At 43.2% G+C, this 20,863-nt stretch overlaps 1 protein-coding gene across 1 annotated transcript in view; it reads left to right on the top strand.

The window, feature by feature from the left end:
- Positions 1 to 20,863, top strand: part of COLEC12 (collectin subfamily member 12) — a 184,923-nt gene that overhangs the window by 6,286 nt on the left and 157,774 nt on the right. The window contains exon 2 of the mRNA XM_040632678.1: positions 8,446 to 8,496. Coding sequence (XP_040488612.1) covers positions 8,446 to 8,496 — 51 coding nt within the window. The remainder of the gene's footprint in view (positions 1 to 8,445; positions 8,497 to 20,863) is intronic.

Here is a 20,863-nt window from a genome sequence, read left to right as displayed (position 1 = left end):
GTTTAGAATGGTGTCTAATAGGTAAGGAAAACTCAAGACATTTTAGTTATTGTAATACTGTGTAATTGTAACCTGCTGCTTCCTCCAGGCAGTAATATAATTGCCAGTTATGAACCATTTAAGTTAATCAAGTGATACAGTTTATACCATGAAGAATAGAGTTCAGTTTTGAAAGGAAAGTAATTTTCAAATTACGAATGTGTTAAAACTGACCTCAGGGGTAGGAGGGAGCTGGGCTCTCTATAGGAACAGTGTTCATGTTGGTCCACCTCCAGCTGCTCTCTCTTGCGTTCTTGTCATTATCGTAATGTCAGGAAAAACAAAAAAACCCCAAAAAACAGCCCTACTGAAATTTCAGGGACCATGTTTATAGTGAGTTTGTAACTTTAGTGAAATCATACAATTTCCTCATGTATGAAAGTGATAGAAAGTTGATTTAGTATTTGTAAATACATTTGATTTGCCCACGAGCACTAATTTCGTGGAGCACCATTGTTTAGGTGCCTACTGATAATGACATAATATTTTAAAGATTTGTATCTTAAATCCAGTGTCCAGTTTTATCCAGTGCAAATATGACATCCAAGAATCAAAACATAAAACAAATGTGTCTCTAAGGAAGTATTAGGACAGAGGTATGTATACATATTTTTTTAAGAACTGTATGAGATCATGTCTATTTCACTGCTAGTGTTGATTTCCCATTAAGCTGTCATATTTTATTTATTATTTATTTGAGCCACCAAATCCTAACTAGCTTTCACTTATTCAGTATTTAACATATTATTTAAATATATTCTAATATTCTTTATATGAAGTATATTCAAATATTCATTTAGTATATTATTGTTTTTTTAAATAATTTTTATTTTGTTATATTAGTCACCATACAGTACATCCCCAGTTTTTGATGCAGTGTTCCATGATTCAGTATTTGCGTGTAACACCCAGGGCACCATGCAGTATGTAAGGAGGGCTCATTTAGTATATTATTGAGACATATTCAAATACCTAGTAGGTATATAGCCTGTCCTCAAGGAGCTTGCAGTCTGATGGGCAGCTTAAGGCTTCTGCATAAACAACTGTAATCTAAGGTAAAATGTGAAAAGTGCCCTATTTGAGATTCAGATAAATGTTGCCAGAGGACATGGGAGGAGAGGGCAACCTGCCTGAAGTCGGGGATATTTTCCTTTGGAGGGACAATGCAACCTGATTCATTATCCTGAATTAGAGTTTATATTTCAGATTGCATTATTCTAATTGTAATTGAAGAGGCAAATGGTGCATCCGGACACCCCACAACCTTGAAGTATGACATCTCAGTGTGGGAGGTGAGAGAAAATTGAAGTTTTCTCAAACTTTGTTTCTTAAACTCAATGTTGGTCTATCATTTGTAATTAATTATAATATATTACTTGGCTGCATTGAGATAGAAGGAGCACAGAGTAGGTGATGGATACATACATGTGGACAGGATCCCTGAACCCGGCTTGGAAAAGAAGTCTGGGTTCAGCCCAGCCTCTGTCCACAGTCCTTCAGCCTGGCTCCTAAAAAAGCCTGAGCTTTTCTGTTCAATCTGGCATGCGTCAGAACCTGTGCTGTGCCAGGGATTGAAGGCTGCAAGTCCAGACTGCGGATCCTGTTGCTTCAGGTTGAACTCTTCACCCTGGCTCTTTGAAGCAGGGTGGACCTTGGACCTCTAGACCTTTTCTGGTCATCAGTATCTGTAGGACCTGAGCACTTTCATTTTTGTCTACCTGCCTTTTATCTTCTCACGTTCCCTTGTTTTGTTTGCTTTTTTTTTTTTTAAATCAAAGTCAGAGATGTACATAGTTCAAAGAGTCAACTAATATTTATTATGAATGAAATTTATTATGAAAAACGGCAGTTTCCTGCCCAGCCCACCTTCGTTTCATCATTTTCCAGTCCCCAGAGGCAGCCTCTTCAGAACATTTTTAGCATTTTCTTTTGGCATTTACTTTTCTTGTGGTTATCTACCGATGCCTAACAAACCATCCCCAAACCCTGCGGCTTAAAACAACAGTTGGTTATTTGTTCAAGATTCTGCAGTTCGGCCTGGCCTCTGCTTCCTGAGGTGTTGGCCAGGCTGGATGGCCTCACCCCCACGGCTGGGCATCAGCAGGGTGGCTAGAATGGCTTCCTTCCCTTCATCGTCTCCCATCCTCCAGAGACCTTATCTTCTCTTCCGGGGGGCCCCCAGTCCAGCACGGTAGTCGGACATTGCACATGGTAGCTGGCTGCCAGGAGGGTGAAAACAGAAGATGAAAGGCATCCAAGGCCTGGTTTCTGAGGTCACCCACTGCCACTTCTGGCAAATTCCATCGGCCAAAGCAAGTCACAGGGCCCTCTCAGATTCAAGAGAGTGGAAATGGACTTGCACGTGGAGGGATGGAAAGAATTTTTGGTAGTCTTTTATGCAGACCATCTGCCACGATGCCTTTTCTTTAAGTGACCTGCTTATGTACTCCTCCTCTTCCTCCTCCTCATTACTACCGTTATTTTGAGTTTAGGCATTATATATGGACTTCCCTTTATAGCAGATAAGCAGTTAGTTCTTTCACCCTTCATCTCCATCCAACACCCTCATGGACGCCTTCCGTTGCCCTCCATCATCCCAATGTAGTTGCATCACAATCTTGATTAAAGCAATATTCAGTGTTCATATGACTACAATGGTATAAATGCTATTCACAGCCGACTCCTATTTCTTGCATGACTTCTCTTCCTCTGGAGTTAATAATCCTCTTATTTTATTTGCTTAGCTTCCTGCGTATGTATACACCATCACCCAGAGTCTCTTACGCTTTCCTGGATTTCTACACCTGTGTTCTCCTATAGTAGATATTCTTTCATTTCCATCTTTTTGAAGAAGTCTTCCGCAGAGCCTTCTGACCTACTCAGGGTTAGGGTTCGATGAGGGTGTGTAGCGTGTGTGCACACGGATACACACACATACGTCTTTCTGGGTTTGTTCCTTATTTTAGTGGAATGCATTCTCTAATAATGTCTTGAAGAAAGTGTGCATGAGAGGTATATTTTTGGGGGATCTGTAGGTCTGAAGAGATCTTTGTGTTACCTGTTTATTCATTTGAGAGATTTCTGTGTAGGAAATAATTTAGCCTTAGAATTTTGAGGGCATTTATCTATTTTCTTTTAGTTTTGCTGTTGAGAAGTGAGGCCATTCTTTTTTTTTTTTTCTTTTAAGTAATCTTTTTTTTTTTTTTTTCCTTTTCTTTTTTTCTTTCCCCCTATCTGGAAGCTTTTAGGATTTTCTTTTTGTCCTCAGTGTTCTGAAATTTTATAGTGATGTGCCTTGGAATAGATCTCTTTCCTTTTTGCTGGGAAGTAATGGGCCCTTTCTCTCTGGAGACTCCTGTCCTTCAGTACTGAAAAATGTTGTTCAGTTCTTCCTCTGATGGTTCTCTACCTCTGTTCTTTTACCCAAAACACCTGTTATTTGAATATTGGACCCACTGAATTAATTTTCTAAAATTTTTTTTGCCTTTGCTCTTTTCTATTTACTTGCTTTTTTCTCCCTACGTTCGGACTGTGTCAGCTCTGTTTCCCAACTCTGCTATTAAGTTTTTATTTTTGTGATCATACTTTTAATTTCTGAGAGCTTTTTCTTTTTCTCTACGGTTCTTTCTTCATTATAGCATTCTGTTCTAGTTTTGTGGATTCATTATCTTCTCTTACCTCTCTAAGGATATTAATGGTTGAATTCTTTTGTGAAATTTTTATCAGGTCACGTAATATGTATTTCCTCCAAATTTCTTTATCTGGTTTCTTTATTTTCATCTTTGTCTTTTCATGTTAGAGGCTGTGTCAGGTGTCTGGTGTCTTCTCGTCCGTAGGAGCAGGATATTATAAAGGTTAATTAGAACCTGTCTGTTTGGTGGGATTTGTGAACTGTGACTGTCACTCTAAGCTGAACTGGCTGGGCTGTTCCACCGGGGACCTCCCAGAATCAGAATCATTCTTTTGTTTTCATCTTAACTGGTCAGATTGCCCAGGAAGAGCCTTCCAGTCTTTGGCCTAAAGGGTACAGGCTGGCTGACTGAGTGGGAGAGGAGGACTGCGCATCTGGACACTCAGTGTATAAACTTTCACCTTTTCCCCGGATTCTACTGTGGTTCCCTCATCTCAGCTGTTCCTGGTGTCCTCTAGACAAGAGACCTTTTGTTTTTAACTTCACTGAATAATAAACCTTAGACCTTCTGCTGTAGTCAGGGAGGGCCAGTTACCAGCTTGGTGGGGGGACTTGGGAGGTCGAGCTGCCTCCCCCCCGCCCACATACCACCCAAACTATTTAAAGTGTGTAAGTCAGTGGGGTTTTTGGTTTGGTTTGGTATAGTCACAGGTTTTGAAACCATCATTACAATAAATTTTAGAACATTTTTGTCACCCCAAAAAGAAATCCCGTACCCATTAGCACTCACTCCCCATTTTCACCCTAAAACCTCCAGCCCTAGGCAGCCTTTGACCTGCTTTCCACCTCCGTGAATTTGTCTCATGTAGACATTTCATTTCATATAAATGGAGGCTGTCTTGACTGGCCTCTTTCACTGAGCATGATGTTTCCAAGGTCATCCATGTTGTTGTGTGTGTCAGTGCTTTCTTTTTACAGCTGAGTCACACTCCATTGTATGGCTCTATGCTAATTTATCCATTCATCGTTTTGTGGACATTCAGGTTGTTTCCACTTTTCTCTGTTATGACTAATACTACTACAGACATTTACGTGCAAGTTTTTGTGTGGACACGTGTTGTCATTTCTCTTGGGTGTATCCTAGAGTGGAATGGCCGCATCATATGGGGTCTTTGTGCTTCACCTTTTGAAGAACTGTCAGACCGTTTCCAAAGTGGCCGCACCGTTTTGCATTGCCACCACTAGCATATGAGGGTTCTGATTTCTGCACATCCTCGCCAACATCTATTATCTTTTTGGTTATAGTCAACTGCTTCTGTAATATAGGTTCATCCCGTCCTCCTCTTTTAGCCCTACCTTGGTTCTCCTTCACGACTGACCTGTGCCCCAAATTCCTTAGCCTTTTCAGGATTCTTTGGTGGAAAGCATTGCATCTTAGCTTTTCTAGTGCTTGCACAGGGTTCGGTTTCTTGGGTCTGTGGGGTCAGTGACCATCTTGGTGTGGAACTCAAGGGCGCCCCCAGATCTGCGTCTTAGTCTTGGTCTGTCTACTCATAAGCTGTGAGACCTGGGGTCGGGTTAGGTACCTGTCCTGAGCCTTAGTTTTCTCATCTGTAAAGCAGAAGCATAATGAAGGGGAAGTACCTGACATATGGGAGGTATTAACTAAATATTAGTTCTCTTATTTTCCCCACACATGGTGGCTATTCAAAAAGAAAAAGATTAACTCTTTCCTTCAGGAATTCATGAGCTGGTAGTAGAGATAGACACAGGTATAACTCTAATCTACTTAATTTCCGGCAACTATTGAGTATCTACGACATGCCGTAAATGTACTGGCTGCTGAGTGTACAACACGGCAAGTTTCCTGTTTTCAAATGGCGTTCTGTCTGGTGGCATGAAAACCAGGAACTGGAATATGGGGCAGACGGAGGAAGGTGCTGTCAGATGGACATAAAGGGAGTGTAGGGAAGGAGAGGTAAATTCCAACCATAGGGCGTCACATACTTGGTCCTCAAGTTGATTGGAGGCTCTCCACGTGAACTCACTGAGCTTGTCACATCCACAGGCCTTCAGTACCATAAAGACAGTCTGGGATGCACTTAGCTTGGGTCTCGGTGTGAGGAAAAGGTTTTGAGAACATAATACAACACTGCACGTCACGTCAGGCTTATTTGTCGTCCTCAAGCCCTCAAGGTCAACTGTTGAAAACATCGAGTAAAACAAAGTTAAACAAGTTTTTGTCTCTTTCTATTAGCACTTCTCAGATCTCTCATAGTTGAGAAACCACTATGACTTGCCAAGAAAGGGATATAGTATGCCGTGTTTCCCAATTCTCTTCTTCCCTCCAAAGGAAAAACATTAAGAAGACTCATTTAACATACTTCTCTGTGAGACCTTCCCTTATCATCCGAGTGCGATGTGATCTGTGGTACTTTACTTGTACCCCTCAGAGCTCTTGATTTTCTAGTTGTCGAGTTGGACGAGACAAAACTTTGTATTGTTTTAGTAGGCATTATAAGAGTTCCTGATCCTTTTGGCATGAGGCTTAAGACAAGAACCAGGAGATCCTCGAGACTTATTAGAGGTCACCTGGAAGGCCTTTGTTTTCTTGAACCCCTAATGGGTTTGAGTATGTTAATTTGGAGACAGAGCTGAATTGATTTAATAACAAAAATATGAGACATTTAAAGTTCCCAGGGAAAATTCAGGAAGGAGACAGGAGTCAGTCAGACTAAATGCTGCATGGGAAAAAGATCAGAGAGGAAAAAGAAAACAAACAAACAAACTAATGGTAGGCCTGCTGAAAAGAAGCTTTGGGGGAGAACAGAAATGTCTAACGGGAAATTTTAAGCTGTTTGCTATCAGGGGTGCAGCTTAAATCACTCTTTTGTTTCCACTGTGAGATCCTCAGTGATGCCTCCTTGGTTCACAATGTCCATGTGTGAGGAGAGCCTTCTGCAGGTATGGTGTGGCGGAGGAGGGGCTGGAGCTGGCAGGGAAGGCTGACATCTCGGTGGCATCATTACCCGTGTTCCTGTTTCATCAACTCCACTAGGATATAAGCATGTATTTATTGAATGAATGAATAAATAAATGCATGGATTTCTAAGCAGAAGCCCCAGATAAGCGTTTCTCATTAATTGAGACTAGACCAAGCTGCTCAGCCGTTAATATGATGAGATTACTTAGTAAAGCTGGCCCAGAAGAGCTTAATGTGTATTTGTGGAAATAACCAGTCACCGAGTGACTGAGAAAGGTGCTATTCTCTGGGTTGTAAACATGTTCTTCCATGTAGGAAGAATTAAAACACCAATCTTTGACATAAGACTGCTTTAATTATGAAGACCTGGCCTTCTAGATTCCAACCAAGATCTCTTCCCTGTTCTCTGGATAAGGAAACAATGATAAAATACAGAGATATCATACTTCTTTCTCTGCTGGAAGTAATTGCTCTCTCACTAGTGTATTCATAGCATTTCATAACAAGCTAGTGCGCCAACGTCCACCGCATTGTATTAGAGACGTCATACCTCTTGGGTTTTTCTATGACGTTTCAAGGTTCAGATAGATCCAGGTCCTGCATCCCATTTGAGGTCTGAAAAAGATGATCACAGAGATTTATTTTCCCCCCTTGAACGCCTGTCAGCTTCTTGAGGGAAGGGACCACGTCTCGCTCATTTCTGAAGCCCCACTGCCTGGCAGTGTCTGGTCCATAGTGTGTGCCAGATAAATGCTTTTGAACTGAGTCGCATGCAGAAAAGAGCTGAGCACCGGTGCGTCATGGTGGCCAGCTCAAGGATAATTGATTTGGGCTCCCTGGAAAGGCCTAGTCTCGACACCTTTACGTGTCATCAGAAGTTGCATGAGAAATCACCAGACCCACACCTGGCAGAACTGTAAAATAGGTTCTTTATCAATGTGATAAAAAATCACATTGCCTTTGTCTTGGGGGAAGGGGGTGGATTCAGACCTTTTGGTGGAAAGCTTTGCTGACCTATTTTTTTGTTGTTTCCAGAATGGCCTACATTTAGGAATTTCCAGAATAAGACTGTCTTTTGAAATGTATTTACTGGGAAACCATCTGTTGGTCCCAGTTATCCAATGGAATGGGGGTGGGGAAGGATTTGATTGTCACCGTAGAAGTCGTGCTGGGCTCCTGAGATGCCCCATTTAGGGGAAGACATGACCCCGGAGCCTGGCATCTGAGCGGGAGAGGTTTAGGCTCAGCTACGTGAAAAGATAATAGAACCCTTTGGACAGCTGGTTAGCCAGTCATCATTCAACAAAATTTATTTCGCCCCTGCTTTGTGGCAGGCACCATTCTAGGCACAGGGGACTCATTCATGAAACAAAACAGAAAACGTGTGTGCTCACAGAATGCATGATCACACCACACACACGCACACATGCACACACGCACACACACACACGAATAAGGATGGCAGCAGAGAGTAATATGAAAATAGGGTGGTGTGACAGGGATGGCCAGGTCGTGGTCCAGAAAGACATCTCAGTGATGTCACACTTCAGCTGAGACCTGAATTAGAAGGAGTCTCCTCAAGAATGGGAGGAAGAGCATTGCAGCCAGAGGGAACAGCCAGTGCAGGGACCCTGTGGTCTTTCCCAGCAAGTGTGGCATGTTCCAGGAACGGAAGGACACGTGTGGGCAGGGGGAGGATGGAGCAGGTGGAGATCGCAGCCATTGAACCCCTCTCAGACCCGTACTGCTGGGCCTCGCCAGGGTTAACACGGTGTCTTTTCTTCTCCTGCAGACGACTTTGCCGAGGAGGAGGAGGTGCAGTCCTTCGGTTACAAGAGGTTTGGTGAGTTCTGGCAAAGCTCTCTTCCTTCTGCACGCTTGACCTGAGATGCGGTAACAGGCCGTCACTGGACCTTTGGCGCACACGGATATGTGTGGTTCTGAGGCCCAGTGTTGGTTGGAAATTGGGTTTCTGTGTAACAGGTGGATGATTTCTCATAACACGGAGGGTAATGGAACAGGAGCTGTGCCCGGGCACGGGAAGCAATGGGACACTCATGGGGTTCACGGAATACAAACCAGATGGCTTAATAGACAAAACAATGGGAAAGGTAAATCTGTGACAGGACAGGAGGAATCATACACAAGATTTCTCTAGTTTGATATTTAGGAAACATCTTTGCCCTCTTTTCTCAAGTCTCACTTCTATAACTTAGAGGATAAGTGAGAGGAAGACTTTCTCCAGGAGCCCAGCTAGACACCGGTACCCTGTGGTAGGTTGGATAGTGGCCCCCGGAGAGATCCACGTCCTAATCCCTGGAACTTGCCTGTTACCTTATATGGCAAAAGGTGCTTTGCAGATATGATTAAATGGAAGATCTTGAGATGGGGAGATTATCCGCGGCCATCTGGGTGGGCTCTAAGCTTGATCAGAGTGTCCTCGTAAGAGGGAGGGAGAGGGATATTAAATGACTGAGAGGAGAAGGTGGTGGGCTGGTTGAAGCGGACTGGAGTGATGTGCTCCGAAGGTGGAGGAAGGGGCCACGAGCCAAGGAATACAGGTGGTCACTAGAAGCTGAAAAAGGCAAGGAAATGGATTTTCTGGTCAGAGCCTCCGGAGGGAGCACAGCCCTGCCAGCATCTTGATTTCAGCCAACTGGAGTTGATTTCAGACTTCTGGCTGCTCAAACTGTGAGAGGAGAGAGTTGAGTTGTTAAGCCCCCAAGTGTGTGGAGATCCGTTACGGCAGCCGTAGGGAATGGAAACACGGTCCTCTGTCCCCGAGGCCACTGCACACGACCATGCTTGTCATTCTCTGCAGTGTGGTTTTGCACTGCTGGTGAACACTGCAGCGTTCCAAAGGCTGTTCAAGGGGACTGGGGTTTTTCCGGCCAGCTTGTTTCTGTGCCTTGGCAAGAGGAAACAAAGAAGGATGGAAGAGAGAAGAATGAGTGAGTGAGTGTGTGTGTGTGTGTGTGTGAGAGAGAGAGAGAGAGAGAGAATGTAAAAGAGAATCAATCTACTTCCTATTGCTTAAAAAAACAAAAAACAAAACAAAAAAAACCCTCCTGGCTGGACTTTGATTAAAGTTAACAGTCCCCAGCTGCTCTGGCTCCCTCATCGCTTTAACATTCTTCTGTCTGGATATACACTTCTACATTTCTTTCTGTGAAAAAGGAGGGCTTCACAGTGGGAATGCGGTGGCATCAGGCTGACAGCGCCTCCGGTCGTGTGCTGGCCGAGGTGCTCAGTACTTCACTCCCCCCCCCCCCACCACTGTTCTTCACCTGCACGTTCCGTATTTCGGAATTAGTGTCCCGTGCTGTTCTGCTGGGCCGGGGTGGGCTCACTGGTGGTAGCAAGCATGAAGACAAACCCGGGAATTATAAAGGGAAGGGAAACAGAACAGACAAAAATGAAAAGGTAGAAACAGAGGAAAAAAACTTGTCAAAAGAAGGCAAGATCAACGTTGGCATGCCTATTTTGGAAATCAGTAGGTTTCAAATATTTATTTGGAAATCAGTAGGTTTCAAATATTTATTTGGACATTAGTAGACATATGAAGAACCGTGAGAAAAGGTTTCTTTAAGAAAAGTGACCTTGAGAGAACTTTTATTTAAAATTTCATGACCATGTAACTAGCTGCGTGGGTGGGGATTTGATGAAAATACACACAAATAATAAATTGCTGAAAGATTTCATTTGTGGTGGTTGAATTATGTGTGGAAATCGCAAACCCATGACTTAGAGGACACATGATAATACCTTGCCAGTACTGGAGAGCGTGCGCGGAGATGCAGGGCCAGAATGAGAGCAGGTGGCACAAGTAGACAGTGGGATGAAATTAACGTGGGACATCTTGGAAAAGGCTGTGAGAGAGGTGTCCCGGTGTTGAGCGTTCTTGGATTCAGCTTTTAGGCAAAGTGATGGATATCCCCCATAGGGGTGGAGTAGGATTGTAGAGATGGAAGAGCCTTTGAGATGATTGAAAGCAGACTTTAATAGGTAAGGAAGGTGAGGCCCAGGTAGATTAAGTCCTTGCCCAACCCAGTTAGGTAGGGCTGTGGGTGGGTGCTGGGTCTTCTACCCCTCAGGCAAGTATAGTCTTGGGGAAGGGTCCCACAATAGGGTTGAGGTGATTTTTCAACTTCTGTGTCCTAGAAGGGTCGCTGCAGTTCTAGAACCCTAAAGTGGGCTGCTGGCCCCACCGTGGAGCCTCATCGTTTCTGTAAGCCCTAGGACTCTGGATGTGGTTTTATTGAAGGTAAATGAGTGTTCAGTTCCTAAGAAGTAGCCGAAGCTGGTCACTGAATGCAGCAGAACCCAAGAACCCATTGCTGCAGGTACGGTTAAACTGTAACCATTACAGGGGGGTAAAGTTGGTGTCAGGTAGTGTGGGTGAGAGGCATCCAGAGACAGGACAGCCCTGTGGGAGCTGCCCCTACTTACACTTGTGACTTGAAACCAGTCACTTAAACTCCGTGAGCCTTAGATGCTGCGTCTGCCCAGTGGGCAGAGTGACACCTGCCAAGGGAGGTAGGTCACCTCACAGGCCTGTGGTAAGACTAAGAGACCAGGCGGTCAAGTGCTTCGAAAGTACATCGCTATAGAAGCAAAGGTGCTATTATCCCACTCCTGAGATGAGGGGCTGTTATAACTCTCTGGACATTTTCGTACAGCCACTGCCAAATACCAAAGCGTGACAGGTCTGAAACGTCATTCCTGAAGAGATGTAAAGGTATGGTTTACTTTTCAACGTGGTAATATTGTCGGCTTTTATTTTTACGAAAGTAGACTTGGTAACATACAGGGTTTAGTTGTTATGTAATTTTAGCTATGTCTTTTTTAGAATTTACATAACTGAATTTAGTCTACAGGTGGACCAGGGGTTCATTATTCACAGGGCAAAGGGGCCGCTCACTGTTCCAGCAAATCGTTGCCTGATGGCTTGTTTCCAGAGGTATTTATAGATCTTCAGAAGCATTTGCTACATGAAGTCAAGACTGTTTACATAATAGTATTGCGCTTTTTCGAATTTGATACAAAAAAACAATACAGACCAAGATGGGTGATCTTCTCCAGGAATCTAGTGTGGCATGGTTATTTTAGGACAGCCATCCCTTGTTTATTTGGGGATTCATTATTGCATTTCGGTCTCAAGCAGGTCTTCTGTTTTTCTTCAGTCTATTTATATGTCATGCTTGTTAGCCCCTTTCCCAGAATTCCAGACAGTGTCTGGGGGAGAGACAGACTTAAATCTGATGGGTTTGCCACTTATTTGCTTCTCTGACAGAAGCTTCAGTGAGGGGAAGCTTTGAAAGGTTAATGAAGGAAGCATATTCAAGCTTTAATCAGGCTCTCCCGGCCAGCATTTCTTGGTCTCTGTAGGCAGAGCTAATTAATTTGGGATGTAACTATAGTTACGATTTGGCAGAGTTCATTCTCTGGAACACCAGGCACCTGTACATTAATTTGTACTTTCTATAGATAGAATACAATATATACTACAGTGATATTTTTCTACATACTTTTCAGTTACTGTTTTTTTTTTTTCAAAACTATCACATATGGCTCTAGTATCCTTTATTATAGTTAGCAGAAAAGGAAGGAGAAATCGTTCATATTATAAGGGGTAAATATAAATTTATAAATTTTGGAATTTGTGGTAAGTTGATCCAAGAATGTCTTCTAAAACCTTCTGATTAGTCATATGATTAGCATGAATGCATTCAAGTTTTGTTCTCTTAAATTTTTCTTCATTAAAATGATAGAGAGTAGAAGCAATGAAGAATGTCATTTCCGTTCCAAGGGATAAGTGCATCAGAATTCCATAGGCGAAGGGGAGATGTGTGGGAAGAAGGGTGCGTTCCGGAACATGTGTAGAAATGATCATAGCAAATCCAGCTCACATTGGTGCATCACATTTATCTTTCCAAAGGACAAACGTATTTTTCCTTCACAACAGCTCCATGAGGACAGCAGGCTTGGTGTTATCTTTCCTGTTTCTTGGCTACTTTTTATCTCTCCTGACGGCTGGGGGCAGTGGTTAGGCGTATGGGCACTAGAACCAGGTGTATGGGTTTGGATCTGAGTCCCCAAACTCCCCAACTGTGTGATGTCAGATGCATTGTGAAGTCTGCTTCCTCACTTGTAAAGTTTGGGTCCTAAGAGGCCAGCTCTATGAAGTTGTTGGGAATTAAATGGGATGCTAGTTTCGTTAGCAAAGTGCCCTGCACACTGTGAGCCTCCCATAAGTGTTGACCATTATTCTAATATTGGGTTCCTTCTTGGGCCTTCTGGTCCTGCTGTGTGAACATAGAGCCTAGGATTTAGTAGGCTCCTGGAACCTTCTGATTTCCAGCAGCCTCATGAATTCTTGCTCTATCCTACCTCTTGCTTTACTGCTAAAAACTATGAGAGGCGAGAAGACCTAGGGACAGCAGCTCTGTGCCCCAGTACCCTGGTGGGTGGTGTGGGTGTCTAATGGCGAACACCATGCCCGATGTCTCGGGCCCTCCCTCTAGAGCCTGCTTTGTCTCCTTTCTATGCTGGGGCAGAAGGGCGCCTAGACCAACTTTGTTTCTTTGGTCGCATTGGGTTGTCTTGAGTTATATTTGGAATCTGATCTGGTATAAAAATAGGATGTCCAAAGCTGGAATGGTGGAGGAGCAAGAGATCCGTGGCTCCGCCTGTGAAAATCATGGGTAGATTTAAGGGTTGCAAGTGACCAACTGGGAGCAGCTGGAAACGTCCGTTGTTTGTATTTGACAAAACTGACAAAATTGCTTCCTTGGGGCTCAGCTACGGGGAGCATTAATAGTGATGGGAGAAAAAGATCTGAAAAATTGCAAACTGGGAAACAGTAACAAAAAGTTCAAGGAAACATTCTCAAGTCTTTTATAAAAACTAAGTGGGAAAATTCTGAGAGAACTACTGAAAAATGATTTAGGGGTTACAGTCCCAAAAGGGGTATCAGATGCCTTTTCCTAAGTGTGTGCACCAGAGTGTGCCCTTGAATGGTTTTGTTCACCTGCAACTTCACAGGCCTCCTTATACCAGTAGTTTCAAACACACTGTGCTTTTTCTTTCCCCATTCTTCCCTTGAGTGATCGTTTCAGATTAGCGAGAATATCTGAACAGTGCTGGACACGTGGAAGCAGCCTGCGAAATCTGTATGGCATAGAGGCCAGCCCTACTCCAAAGCGGCCCCCACCCTACTCCTTACCTGCACCTTCCTCCAAACCCGTCCTCCAAAGATAGACGCAAAACCTCAGTGCCTCCTGTTAAATCACTGAGCAGTTTCTAGGCAAGAGTTTTAGAGGAACTAAGTGTCTAAAAGTGTGAAAGACCACGCAGACTTCTGAAAAAGCACGACACGTATATGCTCAAACAGCCAGAAAGCAGAGTTCTGTCCGAGGTACATGGTGAGTTTCTGCTTTCAGTGCAGAGGATTGAAAGAGTTTACCAAGAGGATGCCAGACTATCTTTGGGGAGCTGCTTAAGATAAACACTTGGATGCCTCAACTTCTCATTGTTTGGGCTTAGGGACCAGGCTGCCTGTCTCTCCTCTCCCAGGACTCTTCTAGAAGCCTGGCTTCATGTTTGGGTTTGGAGACGGCCCCGCTTTGAAGTCATCCGCCTCCAACAGCAAAGGAGGGATCCCCACATCCATCTCACCAGGGCTTTTCGAGACTGACGCCAGCGGAGCTCACCCCTTTCCCTGATAAGAATGCCAGGAATTTCCATCATTTCCTGTGGGGAGTGATTAAATAAGCTCAGCATGGGGCTGGCCTTTAGACAGCACCTTTTCCAAGCATCTCTGAATGGAAATGGTATAGGGTCAGGCAAAGAACTGACCCTGGGCAGAGAGACAAGTTAGGGCAGGAAACCAGTCTGGGTATCCCTGTGGGATTCCTTGGAAATGTTCAAGCCATTTGCATCACTTACTGGCAAGGTTTTCTTTATGTGGCTTTGTAAATCCTAATGACGTTGATATTTCTGATTGTAGAAGAACTTGGTGTCAAATGGCTTGTGGAGAAGTAGACACAAGGTGATTCTCAGTCAGAATCACCTCGAAGGGGGGGGAGTGCCTGGGTGGCTCAGTCGGTTAAGCGTCTGCCTTCAGCTCAGGTCATGATGCCTTCAGCTCAGGTCATGATCCCATCGTCCTGGGATCGAGCCCCACAATGGGCTCTCTGCTCAGTGGGGAGCCTGCTTCTCCCTCTGCAGCTGCCCCTGCTTGTGCTCGCTCTCTCTCTCTCAAGTAAATAAATAAATAAATAAGAATCACCTTGAAGGGGATTTGTAGAGCTCCCTTGGCCCCTCTACGCTCTGCTTCCAGTCAAGCAGGTGGGGTTCCTGAGACCTGAGAAAGGGAGTTCGGTGGCCGTCACTTTCTTTTAAATAATCTAAGCAGATTTCCTAATTTTTATCATTGGAGATAATATTCACGACTCTCTTGCCAATAGTGTTTGTCCAAGTTTTCACTTCTGCTCCCATCAGGAGCTCGGTGGTTAGGCCAGGTCCTCCCTGCCTAGTCTTTCTTGCTCATCAGTAAAAAAAAAAAAATTGTTCCACATGGTGTTCCCATGTGATTCTGATTTTTTTTTTTAAAAAAACCATTTTCACATAACAGAAACCAGTAAGAATTGTTTCTCGGATATCTACTATGAGCGAGGCAGTTTCCCACTCATTAGTTCATTTAATTCTCTCAGAAGTGCTTCGAGGTGGGAATTACCTGCAGTTTGCAAGTGACACCTGTGGCCCATGAGGCGGAGTGGTATGGCTACCATTTGAGTTCAAGCTGACTTCATTCCCCACTGATCTTTCCACTCCATCCAAGGCTGAGAAGTACACAGAGACGTCCATTCTCAGTGCATCTCAAGATTTTGGTGGGAAAACAAACGATCACAGGTGTCTGTGGATTCAGTCAGTAGCTGTTTATACCCGGACTTATGTTTCATAATTCCTAGTTTGTACAGATTGAATACTTGAGCCAGTATTTTTCAACCATTTTAAGTAGAATTCCTTCTCACCCCTTCCTGGTTTGTATTCACTTCTGAATCCTGGTAAGAGTGTGGGGAGGGAGAATGATTTGTTTTTCCTACAATTGGGTTGAAGCTGAATGTGGTTTGTTTTTATTTTTAGAAAAACCAAGGAAAAAAAATCTACTCAGCCATTTTTCTGTTCAGACAGCATGAAGGCGTTAGGCTGTTTCCAGTGCTTGGTTGTTAGGGGCAGGGTGGGAAAGAGTGAATCCTTTTGGTAGCAGCTGCAAGTAACTTAAAACAGACGAACTCTGAAACTTTCCTTGAAAGGCTTGAGTTGTTCATTTGGAGGTCCCCTGGGAAAGGGAACGATGTCTGAGAGTCATGGGTTTTGAGGGAAGACACGGTCCTCAGCACTGTTGTGAAAAGAGCGGCTCTTTTCCTCCCTCACGGTCCCTGCTGGTGCTCCTGCCCTTCAGGACGCCGGCTGGTCTCTAGACTCTGACAGTCTGGTTCACGTGCTGGCTTTGCGCCTTACCAGCAAATCATCCAAACTCTCTAAGCATCACCTTGCTCATCTGTGAAATGGAAATAGCAAGAAAACCTTCCTTGCAGGACATATGAATTATAAAATTTATAAGTAATATATAAGAGGGGCCAGGTATATAGCAGGTCTGCACTGAACTGTGGCTGCCATTAAACTGTTGATAACTCTCCCTTCCCTTCTCTTCCCTTCCCTTCCCTCTCTCCTTCCCCTTCCCTTCCCTCTCCCCTCCCTCTCCCCCTTCCCTTCCCCCTGCTCCTCCTCCTCCCTTCACCCTTCCCTTCCCCCTGCCCGTCCCCCTGCCTTTCCTCTTCCCTTCCCCCTCCCCTTCCCCCTCCCTTTCCCTCTTCTCTTCCCTCTCCCCTTCCCCTTTCCCTTCCCCCCCCCCACACCAGCATCCCATTGCCTCAGCTCTCCCTTTGTGAGGCCTGATAGGCCTCACGCTCTCTGATCCTTCTCACCTCTGCCCTCCCTCCATCAAAACCTCACTGCCCACACTCCTATGCACCAGTGCCGTAACTTTGTTCAGGGAATATCAAAGGAGTCGATTTTCTTGCAGGTGTTTTTAAAAATAATGAAAGACTTGGTGGCCACCAGCAAAGAATGTATTTTAAGGAAAGTAACACTCGCTGGGGGGCTAAGAGCACCTTTCGTGGAGGGCATGCCATAGCATCTCCTGGCTGAGAGAATGTCCTCTGAGTTTAATTTCCAGCTTTGCCACTTTGTGGAGAGATAGCCTTGGGCAGGTTGACCCACAGGGCCTCACTGTCCTCATCAAAAGATAGGAGTAATTCCAGTATCTCCCTGTAGGGGAGTCGTGAGAACTGAGTGAATTAATACTCAGAGCAGTGCCTCGCAGGTAAAGGTAACCACATGAAAGTGTATATTGTGGAAAGTGCCAGGAATGGTCACAAGCTGGCTGCAGCACTTCCAGGTGGGTGAAAAAGTCTTTGCTTTCAGTGTCTTTTTGGAAGCAAGGAAACGATGCCAGGCCTTTAGTAGACTCCCTGTCACATGTCATTGGCCAACGTTGAGTCGCTGTCTTTTCCTAAATCTGTTATGGACAAAGGAATGGGCTGGCTCTGGTTGGCTTGGGCTAATCATTGGGGTAGGATGTAATTACTCCAACCACTATTATTATGTGTAACTCAGTATCCATAATATCTAATATCCTATTATAAATATATAATTTGGTTACATTTATAATTTAATGTTAATTTAGACGATGATTATTAGTAAATAACAATATGATTTAATTGTAATCTGATCCATTATTACTTACCCTTTGTTCCACTTACAAAATTGTCATGTTTTATATAACACATGAAAAAATTCGGTTTATTCACAAAGTAATTACAAGTTTACTTTTAAGTGATTTATAATTTTGTGATAAACGAGCTACAAGGTGCTGAACTCTGAAGAATACAGCTCTCATATTGTATTCTCAGTGAATACAACTCTTGCCACAGGAAACATTGTGAAATTGGTGTCCTGTTCTGAGTCATAACTATAAACACTCTGTGTTTCTTCCGATGTTTTTCATTTTTATCCTTTTTATAAGTTTTTGAAAGCTGACATTTGGCCCTGATTGAAACAAGCTTCTCTTTTCATATGCTGGTTTAGTTTGTGTGTGTGTGTGTGTGTCTATTTGGTACAAATATTTCCATGCACAGATCAATTTCTTTCACACACTGAGAAGATGAAGTACTCGAGACTTGTCAGGAAAACAGGAGAGTGGAATTAGAAGTCTGCAAAAGCTCTGGCAGAAATTTAGACTACATTCTTAATCCAAATGCCTAAGGATGCCTCGGTTCTCTGATATCTGACGTAGCCTTTCTGTCACATTCTTCTTGTTCTGCGAAGCAGGAAAATGCATATGTAAAATTACTGTTGACATTTTAGGCCGAGTCTTCAACCTGAGCTCAGGCATTCAAAGCAGTGTAAATGAGAGAGAAGCATTCTCTTCCCCTTTGGGCTTTATTTCATTTTGTACTTGTAAGAGGAAATCCCCATGAGAGCTCCTGTTTAGTACTTGACTGGGGCCATTTGATGAGGAGTGTGAAGAGATAGTGATGGCTGTACCTCCCATTTTACGTAGAGGTCTTACCGTTGAATTGTTTTTGAAATAATTGAGAGGAGTTGGGAATACTTCTCATTCTGACGAACATTCACTGACTGACCTCCACGGGCTGTGAATTGCAGTACAAAGGTGAATGAAACAAGGTCCTTTTCCTGACTATTCATCATCATCAACGTTTATAATTCATTTTTTTTCAATTTCTCAGAAAATAAGAAGTATCATAATCCTTATGAAAACAAAAAATGCTTTAAAAAAATCTGCATACTGGTAATGGCCTAGTTCATAAGCCTCCTCAGAGGGTCCCCCAAAGACTCATAAAGTAACGGTGGACTAGAGAGCTGCCATTTTGTGATGGAAATGATATGAACTGGGCGTCGGAGATTCGTGAATAAATTCTGCAAGTGGGAGTGAAAAAAGAGTAAAACAGTTCGGAAATGGGGGTGGGGGTGGAGGGGGTTGTCCCTTGGCCCAGAGAAAAGGTGACTGAAGCATTAATGAGAGTTTGGGGAAGAGATTCAGACAAGGAAGATGGGCCTGACACAGTACTCTTTTCTTACAAAATGTATGCACTTTGTGAGATTTACTGAGAAATTGAAGCAAGCAAGATTCATGGGAAAATGTCATTCTTAGTCAATGCAACATGAAAATGATGTGACATTTATTAACTATCCATAATGTGTTGGGCATCATGCACCGTAAAGCAGGGAGACATAGGATTTGCCTTTGGGAATTTCAAATTTAATGAGAAGCAGACAGAGCTTTCCAACACGGGCACATTTGCATAAAAGAAAAATATCAGCCAACCCTACAAATTGTTTCCCCACCCACCAGCAGAATTTCAAAAGGCACAATAGAGGGCACCACATGCCAGATGGAATGTGAGCCGCCTCTTCTTTCTGTCTCCAGTGTTGTTGTAAGTTCAGTATTGGCAAAACTTCAGTGGTTTCCGGATAAGGTTGGGACTCTCCTTTACACGCACCCCTTCCCGTCTGTGTGAGTGAAGAAGGCATGTACAGAGTCCCTTTCCTTTGCCCCACAGAAAGGGTTCAGGATGAGGTGTAAGAATCTGTTTGATATAAGCCCGTGAAAGAAGGTTGGAAGGTAATTTCCGCCTCCATATGGTGTACACACCATTGATCACAGCTGTTTCTAAACTGTTGCCACGTGAATCCACGCTGCTTGGCAAAAGCAGCTATGTTCGTTTAAAATGCAGTTCACAAAGTGTGTAACAAAATAATTTGGCTTGGAAGCCTTCACTATTTGTTGCACTTTTGATAGACCAAAATCTACCTCCTATAAACAGTGAAGACTGTGAATAAGGATTTCAGGGAGCCCACGTGACCTTAAATTCCTAAATTGACACCACTAAGCCTTCATTTGCTTTTTATGGAAAGAAGGATGACAAACTACCTGTGTTCCAGGGGCATTCTGGGGATTATTTCACGTAAGTGATGTACTTAGCAAAACGCCTGACACTTAGGAGGTATTCCACAAATGCTCATTGCTAATCAAAAGAGAAAGACGGATAGAAAATTAGATTTTTTGAAAATTACTGAGGTCAGTACTTCATTTGAGCTCTCCCACCCTCCCTCTTCCTCCTCCTCTCTGTCGGCATAGGCACACCCCCCTACCTGTGTGTGTGCACATGTCTGGGTATTTGAAAAGATCTGAATTGGAAGAATGTAGTCTTTACAATTTCAGAATTGTAGTCTTTTTTTTTTTTTCGTATTAACTGTGTGAATTTTGCAAAATGATGTAAACTTTCTAGGTCTCAAGCTCTTCTGCAAAATGAAGAGGTTAGAGCAGGTGATTTTGAGGACTTCTTTAGGCCATGCAGTATTACAGGTTTGTATCTATAATGTCATCCAAAGCTCTGTTCTACCCCTACATTTGATTTTAAATACATGACATTATTTTTTACTTTTACTTCAATTCAGAGTAACTATTTTTGTACCCTCACTTTAGGTATATTTTCCCAGTTCTCTGATACAAAAGTTAGTTGGCAAAAATTGGCAGATGGAAAACTTTCTTCTCAGTTTTGTTCCAAATATTAGTGATCTCATGATTATTGGTTTCCCATTTGGTTATATGTTCCTTTCATGTAACTTTAGAGCTATTGAAGCATATTTTAGGCTTACGTGTTTTGAACTCACTTTATCCTAGATATCTATGCTCAGTCATGGAATATTCTGGTCCCTCCCAGCTTCATAAATCAGTGGGTAATTATTCAAATACACATGTCTGCAAATTTAATAAAAAGCATAACATTTCCATTAATAATCCCAAGAAAACTTGCAGTTTCTCTCAATTCAGTGATCTGTTTATATTTATCATATTATGAAATTTTTCTTCTCGTGTTAATGAAAGACACATTGCATGAAAACATAAATCCACTAGTTATCAGCAAAGGAAAAAAAATCATGTTAGCCATGCTCCTTATTGAGAAGATAGCCTCACTGGGAGCTATGACTTTCTTACCTTCTTGGGTTAATGATGAAGTATTAGAATCTACCAAAAAAAAAAAAAAGTACTGGGTGGTCTTCTATGCTTTGGGGGCTATTTTCCTTCCTCTGAGATTGCGGTTATGGAAAGTGGGAAT

This window comes from Ursus maritimus, unplaced genomic scaffold (assembly GCF_017311325.1).
Source record: "Ursus maritimus isolate PB19 unplaced genomic scaffold, ASM1731132v1 scaffold_18, whole genome shotgun sequence".
NCBI lineage: Eukaryota > Metazoa > Chordata > Mammalia > Carnivora > Ursidae > Ursus > Ursus maritimus.
Note: the sequence above shows the minus strand (reverse complement) of the source record. Positions and strands in the feature narration are given on the sequence as shown.